The 23,904-nt window shown below is 41.2% G+C and overlaps 7 protein-coding genes across 7 annotated transcripts; 1 reads left to right on the plus strand and 6 right to left on the minus strand.

Annotated features, from left to right (window-relative positions):
* Positions 1–2,565: 2,565 nt before the first annotated feature.
* EAE98_008159 (uncharacterized protein) lies at positions 2,566–4,316 on the minus strand (the record flags this gene model as incomplete). The annotated part of the gene is made up of 5 exons (XM_038955782.1): positions 2,566–2,907; positions 2,957–3,374; positions 3,426–3,512; positions 3,575–3,973; positions 4,048–4,316. 5 exons carry the CDS (start codon positions 4,314–4,316, stop codon positions 2,566–2,568), a joined length of 1,515 nt encoding a protein of 504 aa, XP_038807648.1.
* Positions 4,317–6,319: 2,003 nt separating this feature from the next.
* EAE98_008160 (uncharacterized protein) lies at positions 6,320–6,886 on the plus strand (the record flags this gene model as incomplete). The annotated part of the gene is made up of 1 exon (XM_038955783.1): positions 6,320–6,886. The coding sequence occupies one exon, from the start codon at positions 6,320–6,322 to the stop codon at positions 6,884–6,886; it is 567 nt and encodes a 188-aa protein (XP_038807649.1).
* A 212-nt stretch (positions 6,887–7,098) lies between these two features.
* EAE98_008161 (uncharacterized protein) lies at positions 7,099–8,637 on the minus strand (the record flags this gene model as incomplete). Its single annotated transcript, XM_038955784.1, has 5 exons — positions 7,099–7,747; positions 7,812–8,210; positions 8,287–8,435; positions 8,512–8,552; positions 8,626–8,637. 5 exons carry the CDS (start codon positions 8,635–8,637, stop codon positions 7,653–7,655), a joined length of 696 nt encoding a protein of 231 aa, XP_038807650.1. The 3' UTR covers positions 7,099–7,652.
* An 831-nt stretch (positions 8,638–9,468) lies between these two features.
* Positions 9,469–10,504, minus strand: EAE98_008162 (uncharacterized protein; the record flags this gene model as incomplete). Its single annotated transcript, XM_038955785.1, has 5 exons — positions 9,469–9,536; positions 9,591–9,719; positions 9,774–10,032; positions 10,091–10,288; positions 10,373–10,504. The coding sequence occupies 5 exons, from the start codon at positions 10,502–10,504 to the stop codon at positions 9,469–9,471; spliced, it is 786 nt and encodes a 261-aa protein (XP_038807651.1).
* A 1,194-nt stretch (positions 10,505–11,698) lies between these two features.
* Positions 11,699–13,113, minus strand: EAE98_008163 (uncharacterized protein; the record flags this gene model as incomplete). Its single annotated transcript, XM_038955786.1, has 3 exons — positions 11,699–11,895; positions 11,953–12,817; positions 12,994–13,113. 3 exons carry the CDS (start codon positions 13,111–13,113, stop codon positions 11,699–11,701), a joined length of 1,182 nt encoding a protein of 393 aa, XP_038807652.1.
* Positions 13,114–19,839: 6,726 nt separating this feature from the next.
* EAE98_008164 (uncharacterized protein) lies at positions 19,840–20,535 on the minus strand (the record flags this gene model as incomplete). The annotated part of the gene is made up of 1 exon (XM_038955787.1): positions 19,840–20,535. One exon carries the CDS (start codon positions 20,533–20,535, stop codon positions 19,840–19,842), a length of 696 nt encoding a protein of 231 aa, XP_038807653.1.
* A 1,066-nt stretch (positions 20,536–21,601) lies between these two features.
* Positions 21,602–23,161, minus strand: EAE98_008165 (uncharacterized protein; the record flags this gene model as incomplete). The annotated part of the gene is made up of 2 exons (XM_038955788.1): positions 21,602–22,795; positions 22,916–23,161. 2 exons carry the CDS (start codon positions 23,159–23,161, stop codon positions 21,602–21,604), a joined length of 1,440 nt encoding a protein of 479 aa, XP_038807654.1.
* Between the last annotated feature and the right edge of the window lie 743 nt (positions 23,162–23,904).

Consider the following 23,904-nt stretch of genomic DNA (forward strand, 5'->3'; position numbering starts at 1 on the left):
ACTCATCGTTCAGCATACATCCATTCATCGCGTTTCTTCAATTTCACAAAAACATCCATCTCCACCCCTCGAAAGAACTAATTCCAATCAAAATACCACATCCCAATCTCTCTTCTACTACAAAAACTCATCAACACATCTATACAATTCTACGCCATCCATATCTTCCATATCTTACCCCCCCCCCCCCCCCCCAAAACCCAAAATATCATCAAATTCAATCCTCCAGCATCAAAGCAAGTCCCAACCATCTCTTAAATTCGCATTCTAAAGTGCATCCATCTCCTTATCTAATTGCAAGTGTTATATATATTAGTACTTCCCAAGCCCAGTTGATTAATAATCCATCAATGCATTCTTAACGCACAAGTACAAACTCCCTAACTAGTTTTCGATTTTCAATCTTTAATCTCGATAAAAAACAAATCAAAACAAATCAAAACTATTCAAAACTAACTAAATACACAAAAAAAGCTCCTCAAACCCCAAACTCCAAACCCCAAACTCCCACCACATCACCATCTCAATCCTCCAAAAGCCAGATCCCAAATACCATCCCAACTTTGTATTTACAAATCTAACTTCCAGGTCCATATGTAGTTAACTATATAGTAAATGAGTGAGCATAGTGTTGGGGAGTTGATGATGCTTTTTTTTCCCCTTCTCCGGTCGAGCTAGTTATCTATCTGTATACAAAATGGTATTTATTTCCTTTCTTTAGCTTATTATTATTTATATTCTATTTATCTATTTATCTATTTATCTATTTATCTATTTATCTATTTATCTATTTATCTATTTATCTATTTATCTATTTATCTATTTACTTATTTATTTATTTACTTATTAACTTCTATTTATTATTCAATATTTATTATTTATAATACTTACTACTCCCTATCCCCCTATACCTCTCAAAAAAACTCAGTATCTCGTTAGATTCGCTTCTCACTCTTCGCTTCTCACCCTCCTTCCCCCTCCCCATTTTTTTATTAAACTATATATATATATATCATTCTCAATCCCGATCTCTCTCTCCTTCCCAACATCCCATCATCCTCTCACCTCCTCTTAAAAACTATCCAGATAACCTTCATTCAATTCACAATCTCAAGACTGAAAACCTCAAAACTTTAAGTATCTCCTTCTAAATTCTAACAACTCCCTCACCTGAAATCGAATTAACCCAACTTAATTTAATTTAACCATAAAGAAAAACCAAGAACTCACCTCAATCTAATCCAGCCCAACCTAATCCAAACCCTTATATACCATCACCATCACCATCACCATCACTCCACCACTTCACCACTCCACTACTCTCATCTCATAATCACCATAACTACAATTACTTAAATCTACCTATATATCTACTTTCCTCTTCACTCCCCTCCATCTCCTTCTCCTTTCCTTATCTTCTTTCATCCCCATCCCCTCCCTCTTTCCCATTCCCCTTCCCTCTTCCCTCTTCCCTCTTCCCCATCCCCTTCCCCTCCCATTCCCCATTCCCCATTCCCCTCCCATTCCCCATTACGCCTTCCTCAAGATCCTATATACAATTTATATATTCCTCTATCCCCCATCTTCATTTCCTTTTACCTATCCCCCATCCCCCATTCCCTCTCTCCTCTCCCCACTCTCACCCTTTCCTCTCCCCACTCTCCTTACTCTCACTCTTTCCTCTCACTCTTCCCCTATTCCTCTTTCCCCTCTCCCATTTCCTAATTCCTCTTCTCTTCCTTCTCCCTTCATTCCCCTTTACCTATCCCCCATCCCCTATTCCCTCTATCCTCTCCCCCCTCTCTCCTCTCCCCTTTCCCCTCCTCCATCTCCCTCTCCCTCACTCCCACCACCCTCTCACTCCCACCACCTTTTCAACTCTCACCCCTAAACCAAGCCTCTACTTAACTTTCAATCTACCTATTTATTTATTTCCTTATCTACCTACCTATCTACTCACCTATCCACTAACCTATCTATTCATCTATTTCCATTTCCCAAAACCCACAATCCTACAATTACTATTTACTTACTTACTCACTTATTATTCATTCGATTATAATTCCATAAACAATACAATACAATATAACACATTCTAACATTATTCCAATCCTTCCCCATTATCCTTCCCCATCCTAAGAAAAATTCAAAATCTAAAATCTCGAATCCGAGAATCTCACATATTACATCTTACAAATCACCCACCTACCCAAAATACACCCCCCCAAATCATAAACCACACAAACAAAAATCAGACCAGGAATCATTTTTGTATTTCTCATCATGAATAATGAACAGTTTAAAAAAAAAAAGATAATATGCAACATCACATCCTTTACAATCCCATTTCTTTCCCATTCCAATTCCCCATCCCATCCATCCATCCATCCATCCATCATTCGATTCCTCCTATCATCACTCTCCATCCATTTCCATTTTCATCCCCAAAATAGGGTTCTCTAAAAACCCTATCCCTTCCCTTCCCTTCCCTTCCAATATCATTCATGACATGACATGATTTCCTCAATACATCCTATCCTATCGTTCACCCCTCGATTAATCTTCTCAAGGACTAGCCCAACCTCCTGCAACATCTACCCATTCTGCCAAACAACTTCCTTGTTTGCCCTCTACATCCACAATATCCGTGTCGCATCTACATCTACATCCAACTCCATTTTCCTTGACTGGATCCCAATTGTCCCAGTATTCATCTTCTTCCTTTCGTTTCTTCTCGTCTAATGTTGTCTTTTCAAGATAAGGTTCGCGCGCTCTTTGACGTGCGGGTGCGTTTGCTGGGCAATGTTGAATAGTTGTATGTCTATAGCCAAAATCACGGAAGTAATGAATATCGCGAGGGGCGAGGAGAGCACCAGCGGCTAAAGAATGGATGGGTGCATCACCCCACTGATTTATTGTTAGTTCAATACTGGAAACCTTCAAGATATTAACTTACTCTCTCCATCCAAAATCCACCACTGCGATCCATCATTTGGAAGAAGTCTTCATATTCCTTACTTCTGAACCAACTAAGTCTAGCAATTTCGAAATTCGACCAGAAATGACACATGTTGTACTTTTCTCCTTCCATAGCTTCTGGATCAATTTCTGGTAAAGATGCGCGAGATGGATCGCCTCGAAGAATTTCCTCAGGTAATGGTCTTTTATAAGCTGGATCATCTTCAGGGACCTCCTTGGGCTCCTCAGGAGGAGGCTCGACGAACATTTCCCATAGACCTTGAGATGTAATGTTATTGACTCGTTTATATGCAGATGCGTAACGGAAGATATTTGGGACCGTTTCCTTCAATTCCTTAACGGCAATAGTGAAACCATAAGTCTTATTCGAGTCGATCATCTTAAGGAAAGGATCACTATAAATTTGTTAGCTTGATCTATAGGTGCTCCACGAAAGTAAGACATACTATGTAATATCACAGAAATACTTAATTTCTGGTTCCAGTCGCCAGTACCACTCATATTTAGCCAGAAGCTCATGTTTGTAAAAGAATCTAGTCTCTTGTCAGTATTTCCTCATTTCCCTCAAGCTCATAATTGTGGTTCGTGGGCATACCCTGAATAAAATCTGCACATGGCATGGTAACTTTCCATACCACCATACATAATTGCAGCATCACCTTGTTTTGCAATACCCTCTTTGGCAACCTTGGGATCAATCCATTCTGGGAATCCCCAATGCTTAGGGTCGATGGTTCCAAATTCACATGGCGCACTGGTATAGTTTTGAATGACTTCTTTGAATGTCGAGTTGAATTCTTGATCGTTGAGGAAAACGTAGGGGTAATGATACCATCGATTGAAATGCCTTTCGATAGATTTCACTGATTGAATGACTCCCTCCAATTCCTTATTTCTTGCTAGCACAACGAATGCTGCATTGGCTCTTGGTTGACTGGTATCAGGCTCCGCGCATCCCGTCACGAAGACCTTATCATGTTGTTCACTGATCCTCCTACAATCACACAAAAAGGTTAGTGACCGTGGTCTTTCGAGAGAGAAGAAAGATTGATCGATCCCAAAACATACCTGATAGCTGGTGGTGCTCCAGCTGGCATTAAAATTCCCACACCCGATTTAGGATGGCGAACAAAAAGCACCAAAATCAATACAACGACAATACATGGAAATAATAGAACTACGCCGAGTGGTATCGAAATGCTGGAATTGCCCTTTAATCGAAGCGGCCGCCTGAAAAACGCCAATCTAGATGTGGTTTTGGGCTTCTCCTTTACATCATCCAATGGTAATTGTGTTGATGAAGGCATGCGCTTCATCACCCTCTGAACGAAACTCATGGTGGTTGCGGTTGAGATAGTTGAGGATCCGTTCGTAGACAAAATTTCGAGATAGATAGGGGGAATTTATGTCGACCCCAGGCCGTTAAAAGAAGAGGACACTACCCAGTGTGTGCCGTATCTGGATTAATTGATAATATTACAAAAAGTAATTGGAATCGAGTGTATAATGGAATCTCGAATCGAAACAAATCCAAGTGGGAATTCCTTTGGCAGAGTCGCTATTCCTTTCTCATAAAAAGCGATGATACTTTTTTCTAATAACGAGCGACTTGGACCTTGGGTGTCCTCGAAGATAGAAGAAACACTTTTGCGATAACCTCAACGTGTGTATGATTATTCTGAGGAGTTTCTGCCGTCAACATAAAAGAAATAAATCTGTTATGTTGATGGCGAGAAGAAACTTGAAAATATTATGACATGCAAATTTCCAGAGGAATTCGTTATTGTGAATTGACTGACTGACTGACTGACTGTCTGTCTGTCGTGTGTTGCAATGCAATCAATGAATGGATGTGGATGGGCTAGAACGACTTGGGGGATTTAGAGAAAAGGGAAGTGAGATAAGGTGGACTGTGGTTATTTGCGGGTGTGGAGTATTTCTGGAAGGGTTTGTCAGGCCAGAGAAGTGTTCAGATTTTGGTGTGTGATATTTGGTGTGTGGGTATGTGGGTGTGGGAGTAGGTGTAGGTGTGCCAGTAGGTGTGCCAGTAGGTGTGGGATTATTGTTTTAGGTTAAGGTTAGGGGAATTGTAGGTAAAAAGTGGAGAGGAAAGTCCTGGGATGGATGAGCGAGGGAGAGAAATGATAGGAGAAGATGTTGGATGTTCAGATGTTATACGAAACGAGACGAGACTGACAAGATTGACAAGACTGACAAGATTGACAAGAACTACTTCACAATACTAACAAAACGGATGGAATTGAATCCCGAAGACTGGACGATAGGATAGGTAGTAGGTAGGTCACTTCAATTCTTACTGATAGCCCACAAGCAATCACAGAGCAAAATGAATTACAACTAGAAAAAGTAATCCCAATTATTGCCTCTTATCCAAACCCCATTTCGATACCTGTACGTCGGTATCTCATATAGAAGTTTTGACATAATCAATAAGGGTATCTCGTTGCTCTATCACAACCTAGGTTAGTAGGTAGGATGTAGGATATCTGAATTGCCCCTGAATGAATCGAGTCGAGAGGGTTTATCACATAGATGCATATGGGCGAAGGATGAGTAATAAGTATACATACAATACAAATACAGCCTGATATTTTACTAGGAAAGAATCCTCTAATAATAGGAGAATATAATCTATCCACCAGCCTCAAAGTTGGGGATAAGTGAATATATATCTTGGTGGGAGGATTCATGATAACCTTAGGTAGGTATCCATCATTAATATCGATATGTTTGACTCAGTTGTGAGCTTCATAGAGACGAGGTAGCTTCTTACTTATACATCCATATCACATACATACAAGACATACAATACGTCCCAAGCACATAACATAAAATCATTCTAGAACCCCCTTCTTTTCCCATATATATCGTACATACACATCAAATCGGAGATTTTCAATCCCATCCCAATCCAGTCATCTCATCCTAAAGAAAAGCCAGTTCTCCTTTTCCATCCCAACTACGGAAAAATATTACCTATATCCCGATTCCCCATTGGCCAATCGTTATACCTTCTTACTAATACAATCAATCAATCATCCTTCAACCCCAACTCCAACTTCAATCTCGACATCCGTAACCTTACCGGATAAAAACAGCACCAAAGCTATCTCTACCCCGCCGTATAATTTTTTAAAGCTTCGGGTCTGTCTGGGGTCTCCCGTCACATACCTAGGTATCGATACTGATATCAATAGAGTATCAATATCAAATTCAAAATCAATACCAAAATCAATACCCCCTCCAACCAGTTATTCTAAATCCACCATCAAACATCCAACATCAACCATCACCCACCCCACCAATCCCCCCACCCACCATGTCAAAAATAACCTCCAAAAACCTCTCCTACGACAGCACCCTCCCCCCCTTCCTCCAACGTTTCCAATCCAACCACGCTTCCACCTCCGACGGACGCCACGAATTCACCATTTCGCGTCCGCGCAAACCCATCGACGAAGACGCGGAGCGGGAAAGCGAGCCCGTGGTTTTCGACGAGGTGAGCGGCGAGACGTGGAGTAAAGAGGAGTGGGAGAGACGGGAGAAGGAACGGAAAGGAGAAGAAGGGGAGGTGAAGGAAAATGAGGGAGGGAGGGGAGAGGGAGATGAGACGGAAAAGAAAGAGAGTGCGAAGATGGCGGTAGGGATAGGAGGGAGTAAGAAGAGGAAGGTTGGGAAGGTTATTGGAGGGTTGGAGGAGGAGGAAATTGAGAAGGGAGAGGAGAAGGAGAAAAGTGATGATAAGTCCTCGAGTAAAATAGATACGGGGACTCAGAAGAAGAGTGAAAGTGGTAAAATTGGAGCTACAGCCGCATCAAAGTCAAAACCTAAAGCTGCGGCGAAGAATGGTAAAAAGATAAAGTTGAGTTTCGGGGATGACGAGTAAGAAGATATAGACTCGGGTACCTTGAGGAATATCATGGGAATCATTTGATAAAGCATTTTAGAGGAGCATATGGGGAAAATGGCGTATGGATTTGGAATGATACCCGGCTATTATTATAGTCAGCCAATCTACCTACCTAGGTAGTCCTGCTGGTCTGCAGCATTGATAAGAGAAATACATGGATAGAATCACGTATTCACGTATGAATACCACAAAATCACAATGAAATATACCAGTGTTTTATAAAGATTCCATTCCATTCCTAATCAATTTCCTCCTACCATCCATCCATTCGTTCATCCATTCATTCAATTTTGCCAGTTATGTATCCCGTGAACCACCATGATCTGATCAGATCCACCGTTCCGGTCACTGTGCTTCGTAGAAAATATTGACCAAGAGCAAGTCATGTAACGCGATCTTCTGCAAGATGGACCCGTCGGAATACGCCCACCCGCTCACGCCCTACCGCCTCCCTTCAATGAAGATGAGAAAAAGTAACTAAAAAATGAAGCAATCGAAATGCCATCCTATGCCCGATGATGAAAATTGGAACGCCGTGAAAGTTGGACTTGTGATTGATGAGTCCCCCCTTTGCTTGAGTAAAATGTCTGTGAAAAACGCTTTTCGAAGTAGCTGCCATAATTGAATGCATCCATCAACCATCCATGATCCAATTTCAATACCTACCTAGTATATTGCTTTCCTCCCAAATGTGTGTATTATCGCTAGCTTTCTCCATATTCGTTGAAATATCATCTCCTATCTAGTAACCTTTTCCTTGCATGGTCTGGACGAAATCCCAAAGCATCTTCACTAATGAGTCTGGTAATGTATACAAATCGACATGGAACTCTCCCACTGCATTATTTGCGTTAGCGTTCCCCTCTCAGCTTTCATTAATAGCGCCTCGACTCGAACTTACTCTCAACATCATTCTTCGTATATGTTTCCTCACTCTTATTATCATGAATCATTTGCACCACATGCAAGAGGTCATCCTCCTGCAATTTGACCAATCCTTCTGCCAAATTCTCCATATCTACCTGGCCAGCCCTCTTCCTCTTCTTTCCATCGGCGTCCTTCTTTCTAATGGCTCCATTTTCGTCTCCTGGAACTGGCCCGGTCTCTCTCAATGAATTAATCAGCTCTCGACTTGGGTTTTTGAATGTAATTGGATGTTTAGCTTCATAGCGGCTCTTGGCAAAGTTGAGATCGTGTGCAATGCTATGCTTGCCTCCCGTTGGAGTAGTGAATAAATCGATCGTCATGTCAAATTCTCCCCATCCCTCATTCTCACAGCGGAAAGGAGCCTCAGTAAAAGCTGTGTGGTGGCAAACGTTAAATCGAGAACTTAACAAGCTTCGCGTGCAAGAAAAATTTGTAGCTCGTAAACTTACTTTGGGTTGGATTTGGAAAGGTAGGATGTAGATTGTAAACTGCCTTTGTAAAGCAGGTCGCAGGCCTCTCGTTTCCACTTTCATCTAACATAAAGATTTCGATGTTCCATGATTTCATTGGGAACCCTTCTTGAAGCGCTGGTTTATCTCTGTGGGGTGAGTTTCAGCATGTATTCTCAAGATCCAGTATAAGATTGGGAAATTGAAAGCTAGATCGCGACCTACATGTTGCGCTGCTCTGTGACGAGCTTGATCATTCTTTTAATCTGCGCCGCAGTTAGTAATTACGTTCCAAGTGCTATTGGAGAACTGAAAGCTGAGCATTTTCAAATTACTCACTTCTGCCACCATCTTGACGGTATTTTGATGGTATAAGCTTTGTCGGATTTTCGAATTCTTGATGATGTCGTTCTCAATTGCGACGCGCCTGCAGTTGGCTGATCGTAATTTGAGTGGGGTACTGATACCCTTGCTAGTTCAAGCTCAAGACTATTGAGAATAGAGAATCACGTGTACCTGGAGAAGGAATTTATCAATTCTAGGGATTTGGAAGAGAATCAATATCCAAATCGTTGAAGATTTGAGCGAGTTTTGTTAAGATTTTGAGTACTAGTAGACTTCAGCTTTGTTTGTTCTCTTGATGAAATAAACCTCGAAGCTTGTTCACTCAAAATAAGACATTCTCAGAGTTGAAACAACGAACACAGTACCTACCTAGCTAGGTATACATTTGTCTATTCTACATCTGCTTCGAACAAGTCTAGTCAAAAAAGGTCCATAATACATACAAGTCTCAATGTTCACATCTCAAAATATATACAAAACGGAAAGTGCTTTGGGGATGAATGAAGGACTGGTATTTTTAGTCTAACTACATGCCATAGTCTCAAAATTGAGTACTAATCGAACCTTCCTATCCTCCATCATCGTCATCATCATCATGATACAATCTTTGGAGAAAACCTGACCACCAGAATGTCTAGGTATCGATTTGTCGATGTTTACAAAAGAGGTTTTCGACAACGTGCGCGTAAATGGTTAACGGGGTATGGAAGAAATGCGGTTCAATGCAAATGTGATCATAAATTCATTCCTTCAGGAAACGTGCTGTGCTGGATTATGCTGTGTCGATTGAGGAGTCGTTTTGGAAAGTTGAAGTAAATACGAGGACCAATCTATCGTTTAGGCCTTGAAGAAAACTTCGTTCTCTTGTTGAGCCTTGATGAAAGCCTCCTTGAAAAGGTTTGCGTCTAGGTAAATGTCAGCTTCCATATAGGATTTGTATCTGCGGCATAGATGCTTACTCTCGGAGTTGGCAAAACGGATAGCCAAAGTTTGTGCCTCTGGCTCGCCCTCACTAACATCTGCTGCGGCATTCCAGACCCAACTTCTATCACTACCAACGTTTGGAGACAACTTCATGTCAGGAACAACTTTTAACCGTTAGCCCAAGTTCTGTATAATACTGTTCAATGCCGCAAACATACCATAGTGGTTGGCGCAGACCTTCAAAGTCTTGTCTCGTCTCATAACCAATCTGGTCTTTCCGTTCTCCTTGTGCTTCAAGAATCGGACATCACCAGTACCACGCTCCTTCCACTCTTGAGTATCCTTGACGAACTTGAAGAGCTTAGCGCGCATCTTGAAGGTTTGTTCCTCGAGTTCCTCATTGGTCTTAACATCGACTTTCTCGGTCAAACGAATAACAGGCTCGAAGTGAACATCCTCGGATTCTGGGGCCTCATCCTACGATATGATCAGTTCTGTTCTTGTGTGTGTGTGTGTGCATATTGTCCAACAATACCTCTGGGTTCTCCTCAGCAGCGGCGGCCTTTTGTGCCTTGGCAGATCCTGAGTTATCTCCTCGGTCCTCATCCTCTTTCTTCTCCTTCTTGGCTCCGCCACCGAACATCGAGAAAACATTATCAGTGATACCAGTAGCAGCAGAAGTGACAGTCGCGGCGGCAGTAGATGCGGCAGCTGTAGCCTGTTCGGTCAAGGTCTGAACATGATTATGGTTAGCAAAGTGTAATGGCACCGACGAAACTTCCAGAAAACAATATAAAAAAGGAAATTATCAACATACAGAACCCTCAGCTGGAGCTTCCTTGGCTGACTCTTCCTTTAAAGCTGCTGGCTCAGTGGCGAGCTTAGTCTCAGACTCAACGAGTTTGGGCTCATTGCTGGTGTTGATCTCTTGGTGTGCTGGTTCAGCCATGATGAATCGACTTATTTGGATATCTTGAAGAATATGTAGAATAAAATCTGCAGGTGTATTTTTTTAATGCAGCTTTACTTGAGAAGCGTTATGGTTGGAAGGTGCTTTTGGGGTGGGTAGTAGAAGTGGGAGAATGGAGGGGTCAAAAATCTGAGTTGTCAGGCAAAAATCCTAAGTAGAGGTGGGTGAGCCCGAAATCAAAACAAACCAGTGTGGCTAAGCGATTTAGTGGGTTAGTGTCATTTTACTACGGTTCAAATCTTAAAATCTGTCATGTGTAAAACCAACAAGATGATTGTTTTTGATTGAATACGGTATGGTAAGCCATTGTGTGAACAAATAAGTGAATATGAGAATTTTACATTCTTCCCACACACAGTACAATATGGTTCAACTGATATCTAAAAGGTATCTAGGAAAGGAAATAGACATAAAAAAGATACCTGACCAATAAGTAGATGGACAAAACTATGTATATGTAAATTATTAGTCATTTAAATAGACACTGTACTTGATTATGATGCACGGGATCTAGACTTAGCCTTATGGATTAACTGTCGGCCCGAACATCACTCAACCTTTCTTCGACTTGCTCGAACCTTTCAATTCTTGATCTCCACCAGATTTATGCTGTGGGAAGTTCTCTACATCGTAATGTCTGGCAACAAGATTGTCTCAAAGCTGCGGACCTTGTGTAAAATGAATTATATCAACATATATATGTTTGATGACTAGATGTGTCTGTTCCTGTTTGTGATTTCTGAATTCTGGACATATAGTCTATACATCCAGGCTTGTTGGCACTCACCAATGCTAGTTGGGTGAAAGCTTAAAATAGATTCATACATACAATGCTATTATGCTACTGACACAAAGCCATTGTGGAGTGGAGTGGAGTCTTTTCGCGTTAACATAGACTCTTTTGCTCAATACAAGTTGTAGCCTGGACAGGAGTGCATGACTAAACACTGGGTGATCTTGAGCCAGCACAATATACTCATCACTTGAGGTCATAAAACGCAGGAAGCTTTTGAAGTCATTTTCTAGTGGCTGTATTATTCCTACGTTCATCTGCTATTAAGGGCTTTTCTGCCTACATGTCCCCGCCACTCATATCCTGTATCCCATGCATAAAACGAACCTAGCTATCAATCAGAGTAGAGATTCTGTCCGCCATACAAACCAAACCAGCCATCAAAGCATCTCATCTTCTTCATCGTCGTCAGCGAACTTTCTCTTCTTTCGAGACTCGCGTTCGGTATTGTTCGAGCGTGTGCGGATAGGTAAGGTAGAAGCAATGGGAAAGAATGGTGCCGAGGGTGTGCTTGGTGATGAGCTTGGTGGAACTGCGAGACCATTGCCGTTATCTCGAACATTCAATGCCGTCATCGCTGAAGCTGTGTATTAGTATTTATTGTACCAATGCATTGTAGAAGTATTTGACTCACCATCTCTGATTATCTTGGTTTCAGGCTCGCCAAGCTCGAGGGCAGCGTCCATTCTGTCAAGATAACCGTTCATCAAGTTGCAAATGCCTAGCTTATCATGTACCAAGAAGTGCATAAAACCATACATCATTCTGACATCCGTAACATCGATTGGAGCAGGTTCCACTGCGATGGTTGGGTTTTGCCTTGCCTTTGCAATGATATCTTCGTATCCAAGCTCATCGAAGTCACTGTCAAAGTTGTTGACTGTGTCATCAGTGCCTCGCACTGTCGATGTATCACTTCCATCCAGGTCATCTTGTGCACCAATATCTGCAACTTGTTCAGAAGACTGTGAGTCTGGTGCCTCAGAATTCTGGTTGTGTTCCGAGACATTGTCATCAACAACTTCGAGAGGCAATGTTGGGTTTCTCAATCCAGAGGCGACATCTACCATATTATCTTCATCGAGGGCATCCATGTAAAGCTTTCGAGCATACAAGGAATCCTTGATGTCGTTGGCCGCATTGATGATATCATTGAATGGCACACACTCCTCACTTGTGACATCGAGTTGTCGTTGATCGATTACTGCCGTTGCCCAGCCATGTGCACATTCGAAGTGGTATTTGATGAGATTGAGTATGTTATCCTGGCTGCCACTTTTCTCGTCGAGACAATCCTCGAAGCAACGAGCCAAATTTATGTGGATGGTGGCTCTATGGTAAGTGCTAAGCGGCTTTTCATCGTTATATCGCAGAAGTGTGCTATAAGCTTCCATTTGTAGATGTCTGATAGGTCGATCGTAGAGTTCTTTGCGGCCAGGGGGGTGAGATGCGATGTACTTTTCACTTAACATCAATAGAGGCTTGTGTGGCGTTGTGAGCTATAAACCGAAGTTAGTATACATCGTTGAAGTAGGAAGAATGACTCTCGATTGTGGTGAGCAAGTGAAGTAGGCGGCTAGAGCAATATTATCTTCAATAGAGAAGTTATATGGGGATATAGAGTAAACCCCAAGAAGCAAAGAACGTTGAAAAAGGTTAGGGATAAGAAACTTACACCATCGATGCAAAGAGCGTGACTTTTTCTTATGTTTCCATCGCGATTATACGGCTTTTTAAGCTCGATTTCGACGAGCCCCGCAACTTTAAATTTGCAGATATCTGAATCAGACATCATATTGTCAGCAGATTGTTACAAAGTTATCTGAACTGTAGGATAGGATGGCGACGTTGATGGTTGATAATTGCAAAGATGGTTGAGATTCGACACCGGAGAAGTGAGCGCAAAGAGCTTATCAAGCGTAGAGAACGAAGCAATCGATTAAAATAATGCTAATGTGTTCTTGTAAAGACAAAGTAGTGGTATGGTACAGGCAGTCCATCAATTGATGGATGCAAATGGGATGTTGTGGAAAGGAAATCCTTGGAAACGAGATCGTGGGCGCAGAACTTATATATCGATCAAGGCGAGGCAAAGCACAGCATCACATGATAAGGCTAGATTCGCTACCTCCTCCATTCAGGTACCTCCATCGTCCTTGTAAACTCCGGCAATACTGCGGAGGAAGGCCGGAAGTAGACCCGATGAGGATCTGTAGAGAGGTGTAGATAGATAGGGCTCAAACGAGTACAATATTGGAGGTTCAAAGATCATTTTGAGCTTGATTAACATGTGTTTGATGCGTGTATATATGTAGTTACAATAGAAATGTATCAATTTTGCTTGTCAATCACCCATCGCCCTCCCTTCAGGCTTCTTGGGATCCCTTCCCAACGTAGAGTCTTCCTGTTCTTCTATCTGCTATCTGCTAGAAACCTATCAATTGTGATTACATCTGCTGCGCTGCTTAAGAACTCCTTGCTAGGATTCTTGCATATCTTGTTTGTATTGCCGTAGGGCCGTCCACCTATTCTCAATCACAGCCCAAATTCTCCTTCAAACCCACTTGTACCGCGCCAACAAAAGATTGATTACCCACTTCTCTCTATCGGCGAGCTTTCCTCGACTCCTCTCTGCTTCAACCTCATCTGCCTCGCGCATTGCAAGCGCTCCATTTTCTTTCGCAGCCTCGTGTGGCACAATCGTAACCCTTCCCATCGACTCCAACCCATCCTTTCGGCTCTATCCTTCTGTTCCTACTGCAACCTAGCCTCTGGGCCTCTCCATTCCCGCCTATTGTTACCCAGCGCCTCGGCCTTCCTTCTCTGCAGATATACTCCACAGCTCGTGCCCTTCATTGTCATCGTGGGGTCGTCTCCGTTCTCTGTTCACTACAGCGCAATATACTTCGACCCCGATCCTACTTCCAGCAATTGCGACATTAGCAGGTCTCCTAAGAAAAAGCAGCATAGAGTGCGGAAAGCCCATGGGTTGTTCACCTACATCAGCAAGTTTAGTCGTGTCTTTATCCTTCAATGCCGAAGACCACAAGGAATCCTATCGGCAGACCACACAACAGTAAACAGCGCACGGCAAAGAGAGTTGTATTTCTGCTATACAGCCATCGCTTCGTCGCCGGTTGTCGATTATCAGGCTAGTTGGGTAGAGCGGTTATGAAAGACCGACCGATGCGCTCCATTTCCTTCTCCTGATTTCTCCGTGAGCATTCTCTATGCTTTCCTTGATAGTATGCCCCAATTCTTCAAAGAATTTTACATTCTCCTTTATGATCAACATTCTGCAACTAAAACCAATCTGATCTCCAGTCTTCTTTGTATAGGCATAACGCGATCAACCTCTATGCCTCGAGATCCATGCCCCTACGACGACCACCATAATTCGCAGCATTATACAAACACTACGAATTAAACCCTCTACGTCTTGAAATGCATGCGCTCTAATTGCTATCACCTGCAATTGCACGCTGTACAAGCGCTTCGAAATATACCCTCTATGCCTCTAGATCTTAGCTGTTACGGATGCTTTCCTCGATGATCAATACAAACACTCCGAATTGAACCTTCGAAGCATAGATTGCTAGATATTTATGACTGGTACCCTCAAAGATTTCACACAAGCGCGTTTCATACCGAAATCTTACCTCCGTGTCTCTAGACTCTGAATCCTTAGGCTCTGCCACCTCTATCCTCGACATTCTCTGTTCACATCATCGATTAATCTGCTGGGCCCCGAACGGTATGCCCTCGAAGGATGTTCACATTGGCTTTGACATGCAATAATCTTCATAACAGAAGTACTTCGGGCATCATAGAGAGGAACCGGAACTTAAGCTACTTTTCGGAATATAGAGCCTGGTAGACCTGCCAAATGGCAGGTGCAGGGTAGGAATCAAGTGGGCGCTCAGGTGGGATGTAGGGGTTGACGGCACTGGAGCAAAACACATTGATAGATGGGCTTGATGCTTTAAGTAGTAAAAGGAACTTCGACCATAATGAAGGACTCTATGGTGTTGCTGTAGGCTACAAGGTCAGATTGGATTAGAATGTTGTTTCATAGCTTTAGGTGGTATTTTAGCAATAAATCACGATCACAATGGAATTCTGACGTGTATGTTTGATCTAGATACCATGTAGGTGACCGTTGCCACTCAGTGGGATGTAAATATGGACATTTTTGTGTAGTTGACATAAACCTCAAAAATATTCAAGGTCACAGAAATTAGATATTGAAACATAATGTTGATAAGATACCATGTTCATGAACCTTCTAGAACCATCAATAAGATTGTTTTAAAACACTCATACACACCCCTAAACATCCCCAAATGTCTATAGACATCTCAAAACCATATAAGAACAACTCAAAGTCCCTCAAATCAACTTTTTCTACTTCCTCAATCATCAATGTACATCATTTGGCGTTACATGACATGAATGTCTGGCAAAAGTTCCATCATTTTTTAACACAATTACCGTCAATTTATCATCATCTGGTCCAGAAAACATCCAGTAAACCTACGAAAAACATAAAACAACAGGAAACACATATTTTCCATCATTTATAACACTTTTTGATCTCTTTATTTTATTCTGATGTACATCAAGATAGTTCTCACATCCACCTTAATCTGTCGGTTAGCTACCTCCGAAGTTCTGCCGCCCCTGATGTGTTAAAAAGGTTCCCAAAAGTTCATCAATAGCATGTCACATGTTCGTCACATGTTCAAATTAAGCAATTTGGGTGCTTTATTTTGAGGACTAGAGATGATGACTATGAAACTTTGCGATTGTTTGAATCAGAATGAAAGTTTGAGTACTTTTATTTGTAATTTAGAGAGGATAGCTTAGAGTAGACAAGTTCAAGTGGAATAAAGCAGGCTGTCATTAATTGGAAATAGAGAAGAACAACAATCGTTCAAGTTTATCATATGAATTAGGCATAATTACTATCAGATAAGAGAAATTTTCAATCATGGTCTACCTCTTAGTCCTAGCTATAAACTTATAGTTAATAAAGTAAAGAGGAGAGCTGTATTTATAAAAGTTTGAGAGAAAATTAGGAAATCAAAATTCATGAGATTCAATTACAAATACTTCAATTGTCCGACTTTAAAGTGAGAATTAAGAATGAAACAGACAGACAAGATAAGACGAGAGGAGACAAATCTTTTTTTAGGATTGAATACTTTATGAGTGTATATGACTTGAATACAACGAACAATTGAAAGTTTTGAGGAATATGAGGAAGAGTACTAGAGTAGGTGATTGAAGAAGGAAGAATCATAGTTCAAGTTATTCTAATGAATATTGAATGTCATCTGAATGAATCAGCAAGGATATAAGTAAGATAACAGTAATATCCTAAGAAAAAGAAGAGGTTTAATCCAAATTTTAAAAGAAGACACGTCAAGAATAGACAATCATCGACTAACACGTAAAGATTATATGAATACAGAAATGTAATTACAGATGAGTGACCTTAGGCATTTGTCAATACTAAGAGGCTTTTGAATTAGGGGAGCAAAAGTCAAAAAGAAGAAATTCTATATTATTCTACTAGAAGTCGTAGATTGAAGTTCTCTACTATGAAGATAATTAGGTGAGATATCTTAAAAGTTTGAGTAATAGATAGAGATGGCATAGTGAATACTACAATACTGTCTGGCGTCAAATCAAGCGAATTCTAATATCTCAAATAGTTTCTATTTTATTAGGAATAAAAATCAAATTCATCTCTCCTTCAATACGCTTTAGTCCTTTTTCTTTTAGAGGTTTGAGTAGTATGAACAAGGGGTGTAAATAAGGATAATCAGATGATAGTAGGTATTTTTCTAATAGAAGACGAAGACTGGTTAGTCTTAAGAGGAGCTAAAGGTATGGATGCTCATGTAATACTAAAAGGGTAAGGGGAAAAGTAGTCCAAGTAGTTCAAAGTAGAAATTCTTTAGTACCTTGAACATTCTTCAATTCAAAGTTTTACTATTGTATTCCACTAATATATATCAGGTGAAACTACATTATCTCACAAATCTCTAACCCACTTTGCTTACTAATTGTATCGAAAGACTTTGAGAAATGAGAAAAAATACAAGGACTCCCAAATGTTAGAAAGTTTCATCATTCAATGAGACTGGTTCAATTACAAGATCGTATACGAAAGATTTTTGGAATGTGTAAAACTGATGGTTCAAATTTGAGGATATTAACAACATCATCTTTCTTTCATAGAGAGAGTTGTTACTACGGGTGAGGAATCAAACTTACACTTATAGAAGTTCCAAGTATATGGGTGTACAAGCAAACTTTCGATTAACAAAGATCATATTTGCAATCATATCTCTAGGAAGAATAAAGAAGGAAGGATATATGTCATTTGATGTGATCCACATAACCTAAATTGCACTGTAGTATAGTCTATGAGAAAACTAGTCCTGTGGTCATATGCTTATACTAGACTCCTTCATGCATCTAAGAGCTCGTGATGTCGTAGCTAGCTCTTAATACATACAAATTTATATCCGTTCTCGTGACAGGCTTCTCATATCTAATTCTAAATGCAGTTTCAAATACGCGACGCATTTATTCCGGACCAGTGCAAACCTAGGGATCGCGAAATCAGCTCAGCTCATTTCGAAAGATAAAGTTGCGCAATATGCTATTTGGTATCAAAATGGGCCAAAACAAAAGGTGCACTATGGACACAAAATTGATGAATGACACCACCCAAATTTGCCACTGCCGCACTCTTACAAAAATTGCTGACCCTAATCAATCTTGGTTCTCGGGTCATATATTCACTCAAACTCATGTGCATGTATGTTGAACTTTGAAGGTACTGTTTTATGCTCTGCCCGTGAACATTGCACGAGATGGATGATTGTGGAATATTCTGAGTGTATGGATTGGTGATTGAGCAATATTAATCACGGCTCATAATTTCTTACAGTGAATCAATCTCGAGTCTTCATACCAGAAGTGAATCGTCTGGAACTTTCTATAAAGGCGCTCCCGCATAGCAAGCTGCCACGGCCAAGAATGCTGATAGAACTCTCCGTTGAGCTGCCAGAGCAACCAAGTGTAGCAGAATGATGAACTGCCGACACCTTTCAACGTTGTGATTAATTTTCGAGGATTGTTTCGAGTATAAAGGGTTGATAGTAAGACCAAGCCAGGAATCATTTTCATGTTTCTAAAGCAAGGAGATATAAAAGATTTGGATTCATAGAGGTTGCTCAAAATTTTATAAGAATGTCGAGATATGGAATTTTAATCCATGATTCGAGGTTTGAGATTCAAAGAGGGATTGCTCACACCATAGATGAGACGAAGTACTGCCGCTTCTAAAACTTACAGAGCCTGCAATCTATTAATTTCCTTGAGAAATTCACTTCTATAGCTGGAGATGGTTGCAGCACAGTTGATGTTGTCTCTTTTAGATCATCTACCTTTCGGTAATTGAGTGAGACATCTACGGCGTTCTTTGAGATAATTGTCAATATAGCTAATGACATTGTGATGGTAGATGGCAACTTTTGACTTTCTACCGAGACGGTGACATCATACCATCGTTCTAAATTGCGGTGAATTAGGTCGCAGATAATCTTCACGAAGTGATGGGTTATGGTCGTAGATTTAGGGTCAATCACTCCCTTTCAAAGCACGTCTTCTTTCTGGAGTACTCCTGCCGGAAAGAAATCTTCCAATACGAGCTTTCAGAGCTTTCGAAACCTTAGAGCACTTCTGAAAGAGTGGTAGAAATCTCAATCTTTCACCTAAGTCCGCAAAAAAAGACCTAAAATTCAACGTATTGTTGCGCAGATGATCCAGTGATCTACCAAATTTAAAATAATCTATAAATTCATACTCAAATAACTGTGGGTACCTATTGGTAGAAATCTTACTTGCCAAGTCATGTAGAAGTTCAGGGGGAAAGGTTCTCATGGAATCCTGCTTCCAAGAGGCTTTTCAGTGCCCATTAGTCCTCTCTCATTTTGACAGAATTATTCCGACTTTAAGATCCACAACCAATTCGCTTAACAACACACCCAACCAAAGCTTTGCAGTACCAAATGATTTGTTAGTCGGATGAGAACGATTCGGAGGTACTTAGATCCATTTCCCTCGCCCTGTTATTCTTATAGATGATCCAGCACCTCAATATCCAAGGAAGACTCTCCGCTTTCTTCTTGTTCACGCGAAAAGCCTCGGATGAATCGCAGAGGCAGAAATTCGGCAATGTCCAATCCCAAATCCTGGGGATCTGAAGATAATGTGCTCTTGGATTAGATTCTGATCATATCACATATTTCGAAATGCTAGGCTACCGCGGGATCACAGTAATTCCCTCCCGCACCCCTCAGACCAGAACGAAGAAAGAACCACGACAACAGTCGCCAAAAGTTTGCAGCAATTGGTTATCATACCCTCCACCCAAAATGCAGTTCACGCGCTGCTCTCATCATCTAGATCTATAACCCTCAACAATCCTTAGAATATCGACTCATTATTCATCGGGACCCTCTAGATCCTCCATTTCTCGCAATTTTCTATCCTCCACCCTGCAAATCCTTCCTAGATCCTCAATATTATCAAGATTGACATCTATCAAAGCTTTCCGCAATCTCAAATTGAGTTTCCCATACAAGTCATGAACCATCATCGCTTCGGTCATTTCGAGAACCGCACTTAGTCGTTGAAACTCTTTCCAGAACAGTGTAAATTGCTCATTATCCTTTTGAAATAGATGGCGATAAGCAAACTCAGCGGCTTCTTTCCGATCGGCGTTGCCATATATCTTGTTCAAAGCCTCAAGCATTTGTTCCGCTGTTTGATATCTCTTATCAACATATGCCGAAGGACCACTACCAAGTCGAGAGACAACGTATTCCATACGACTAGCTCCCAAATAATGGTCCATGGCTAATTTTGACTGCATTCTCTTTAGCCAATAATCGAAATCAATCGAATGCTTCGCATGCTCATCGACATCGAAAATAGGAACATGGGGTAAGATTTGTGAATGTCCAGCTACTAGTACCGTCGTATTTTGTGTCGCATATCTTTGACATTCGTCTCGGAGGAATCCAATAACGACGTTCTTTTCATGAAGCTCTGAATTCTTCCTAGCCATTTCGCGCTCGAGAGAATTGACTCTATCCTGCAAGACCTGCAAAGCAGTGACGATCTCTTTGCTGTTCATCTTGGTTTTTTTTTCGCTGTTCGTTCGTCCGTGAAGTTGTCTTGGTCTTGGCAGGTTGATGTTCACGATTGTTGGGGGTTCGCCTCTGAGATGCATAGCATATGGTACTGTAACTCATCGTTTGTCTGTTTGCTCATGTGGAACCCGGTGCCATACAAATGTACTGCCATGAGTGTAAGATCAATGGTCCATACTAGGTAGGTAACACAAGGTGTCCAGGAATTCAAACTTAAGATTATACCAGAAGTGAATAAGTGATATTGACAGTGGCTGAAAACGGTATTATATGAATCCGATCTTGAATAGCTTTACTACAACCCACAATGCAAAGTATGCGGAGCGACCATTTGCTTCTCAACCGCTCCGCTAACACCCACCTACATACATCTTACTGTACTTTACCAACTATCCCAAAGCCAAGATTTTCCACTCATGAAAATGCTTCAACTATTCTCTCTCCCGAAGTTCCAGTCTGATCAGGAATCATAGCACATAATGAAAGATTAGTATTCTGCCACCAATGCCCGTCATTTCCCTCAAGCCAAGGCTAGCGCTAAATCGTGCCACTTACAAATACACAGGAACAACCATAATTACAAGAAAAAACTGATCGAACGATATGCAAAGGTAGGTATCGAGTGCCGAATAAATCAGAAGAACATAAAAGTGTATTGTTCCATCGACTGAATATCACTAGTCGAAAGACCGGGATCCCGATGAAATTGAGCTTCCAAGATACTCCAAAAATATAAATAATCAAAGTCTTAACAGTCTTCAAGTAAACTTTTTTACTTATTTGAGAGATTTACACGCGCTAATTGTGGTTTCCGACCGGAGCCAGACGATATGAGGGAAAATGACTTGTAAAAAAAAGAACAGCTCATAAATAACGGAAAGTATTAAAATGTTAAGTTGAAGATTAGTATTGCCACCTGTTGCCAATTAAATGCTCACATTCTGAGATATTTAACCTAGCTTCATACATGTGAACCTCTTTAAGAAGTGCAATCAATCTGCCACTACAAGATTTTGAATTGTTGTGAATTATCTTGAATGAACTACAACTCTACATTGAGAGGTGCCGAGTCAGCGAGGTATCTCGACCAGCTGGAAAGATCAGTACATCGCGTTTAGACCACCATTTGGACATCCTCTTTTCGCCAAGGCTCGTGTCACTCATGATGTCAAGGGTATGTATCTTCCGCATCTCTTCTAGAATATCAAATCCCTCATCCGTAAGAAAGAACCGATCTGTTCTACAAGATGACCAGGGTGTTGCCCAAGTATTTACATGCTCAGATTGACAATCGCAATATCTTGTCCGCACATATGTTACAATTGGATCAACAAATGCGTCTGGATCAATCTTTGTCAAGCGCTCCAATGATCCCTCACAATAAAAGCTTCGCGCAAGAACGTGCCCGACTGCTCGATATAGATTTTGATCATTCTCACGTAGATGAAGGAGTCTCCGAAGCTCTTCGGTGACCTCAAACAAGCACATATGGCCGCCGAAGTAGATCAAACTATTCAGATAATCCCTTCGGGTTCTCCACTTCGTGTCTTTTTCTAATCGGTCTAAAGAAACAATGCGTAGAGTTGTATCCGTTGGACCATGAAGCTCAATGTACCTCCAAGCATCGGATATTTGAACCTCCCAAGTCGCTCGTCCAAGAGGAATTGTCAACGAGAGAAGATCTCCGTTGTTCTCTACCATCCACGGCCGAAATTCTTTACCAGAATCACCATCATTAGCAATTATAATATCCACAGAATCGTTCCAAGACCTGAGCTGATAAATCAGAGGCATAGTTGCAGAAGGTATCACGACCGAAGTCAGCGAATGTAAGGCAGGAAATAAGCTGCCAAGATGGAGGCAATCATCTCTTGAAGATTGTAGGTGGAGATAAGGTTTGAATTCGACCCAAAGTAGCTGACTGAAAAGGTCGTTGTCAATCGCGACATTCTGAACTAGTTCCAAGTCTCCTCGCTTAATTCCACGTCGTAGCATTTCGACCAACAGAAATTGACAGTTTGAGATATTTCCGACACCCAGATATAGTATATCGAGTTCGTAGTCAAAGTAAGTGATTTCCGTTGTACGTTCAGGCTCGAAATTGAGTAATTTGTAGACTTCGAGGGCCGTTTTCCTGGATTCTTGACACACATAAAGTGCAATAGGCTGTTCTTCTTCCGTCCAGAATTTCCCTTCGACGCAGTAAAATTCAATCACACGGGCCCCTGGTAAGGAGTACCACCACTAAATCAAAATGATCAGTATCGAGATTGTGTTATTTTGGTTAAGAACAAAAAGCAATTTAATGACGCATTTTGTATGATTTGAATATAATCATCCAATTGACTCAAACTATGTACTTACAACTCTCTTACGCAACTCAAATGGCAGCTTCGGAAAGAGATGAAACCTCGCGCTCTTCACGTCTTTTGCATTCTTTAGCGTGAAAGTCTGTCCATAGGTGGCCTTGACAATATCCAGAACAGACTGGGGGGGCTTTTTTGGATAAGGAGTTCTTGTGCCATCGTCATTGGGCAAGAAGCATCCACCATCGATATGCGGCTGCTTTGGCCAGGAGGGCACGAATGAGGAAGTGGCACCGTTTACCATGATAGTGATTTGATATTTCTTTGAGACTTTCAAAAGAAAGAAATACTCAAAGGTGAATTTGACGACGGCGCAGAGAAGAATCAAAGAAAGTATTTGAATTTCCTCATCAAATTGTAGAAGAACAATGAGGTTACTCTCAGTTCCTTGAAGGATCCTCGAATCAAGACAACATTGAAGATAATCGAAACAAGTTCTCTGATGATGGATGTTGCGAAATTGAAAAGCGAAAGTGAAAAGTTCAAACCAAATGACTTTATTTCTGATGGCGCTAGAGTCGCAACTTCCATTTTCGGCAACAAATTCAAATCACGGGGTCAAAGCTCGCAACTCATCTCTGTCACTTGAGGAGGGTATATCACTTCGCTCACGAAAACTTCAATACACGTGCTCTTTGCCTGTTTTCAAAATGTAGCAAACTGTTGACTCCAGTCTACCAGGCCTTTCCAAATCGGTGAAAGTTCAAGTACATCCATCTTCCAATCCACGTGGGAACACGTGGAATCCTATGCCCTAGTGAAATTTCCGCATAACAATGGATTGCATCTTTCATGCTTTATATTAACACTAGTCATGCATACCCCTTTTATTGTAGACCATATATAAAATGGTATATAAGTCACTACCATGTTTCTCCAAACACAAGTTCATCGTGACAAGCGACCATGAACCCCTAACAGCCCAACGTGAGAGATAAGATGTGAGCTCCAACTTTCAAAATAAATTCAGAATTCCAACGAGTTAGA

This window comes from Botrytis deweyae, assembly GCF_014898535.1.
Source record: "Botrytis deweyae strain B1 chromosome Unknown BDEW_021, whole genome shotgun sequence".
NCBI classification, from domain to species: Eukaryota; Fungi; Ascomycota; class Leotiomycetes; order Helotiales; family Sclerotiniaceae; genus Botrytis; species Botrytis deweyae.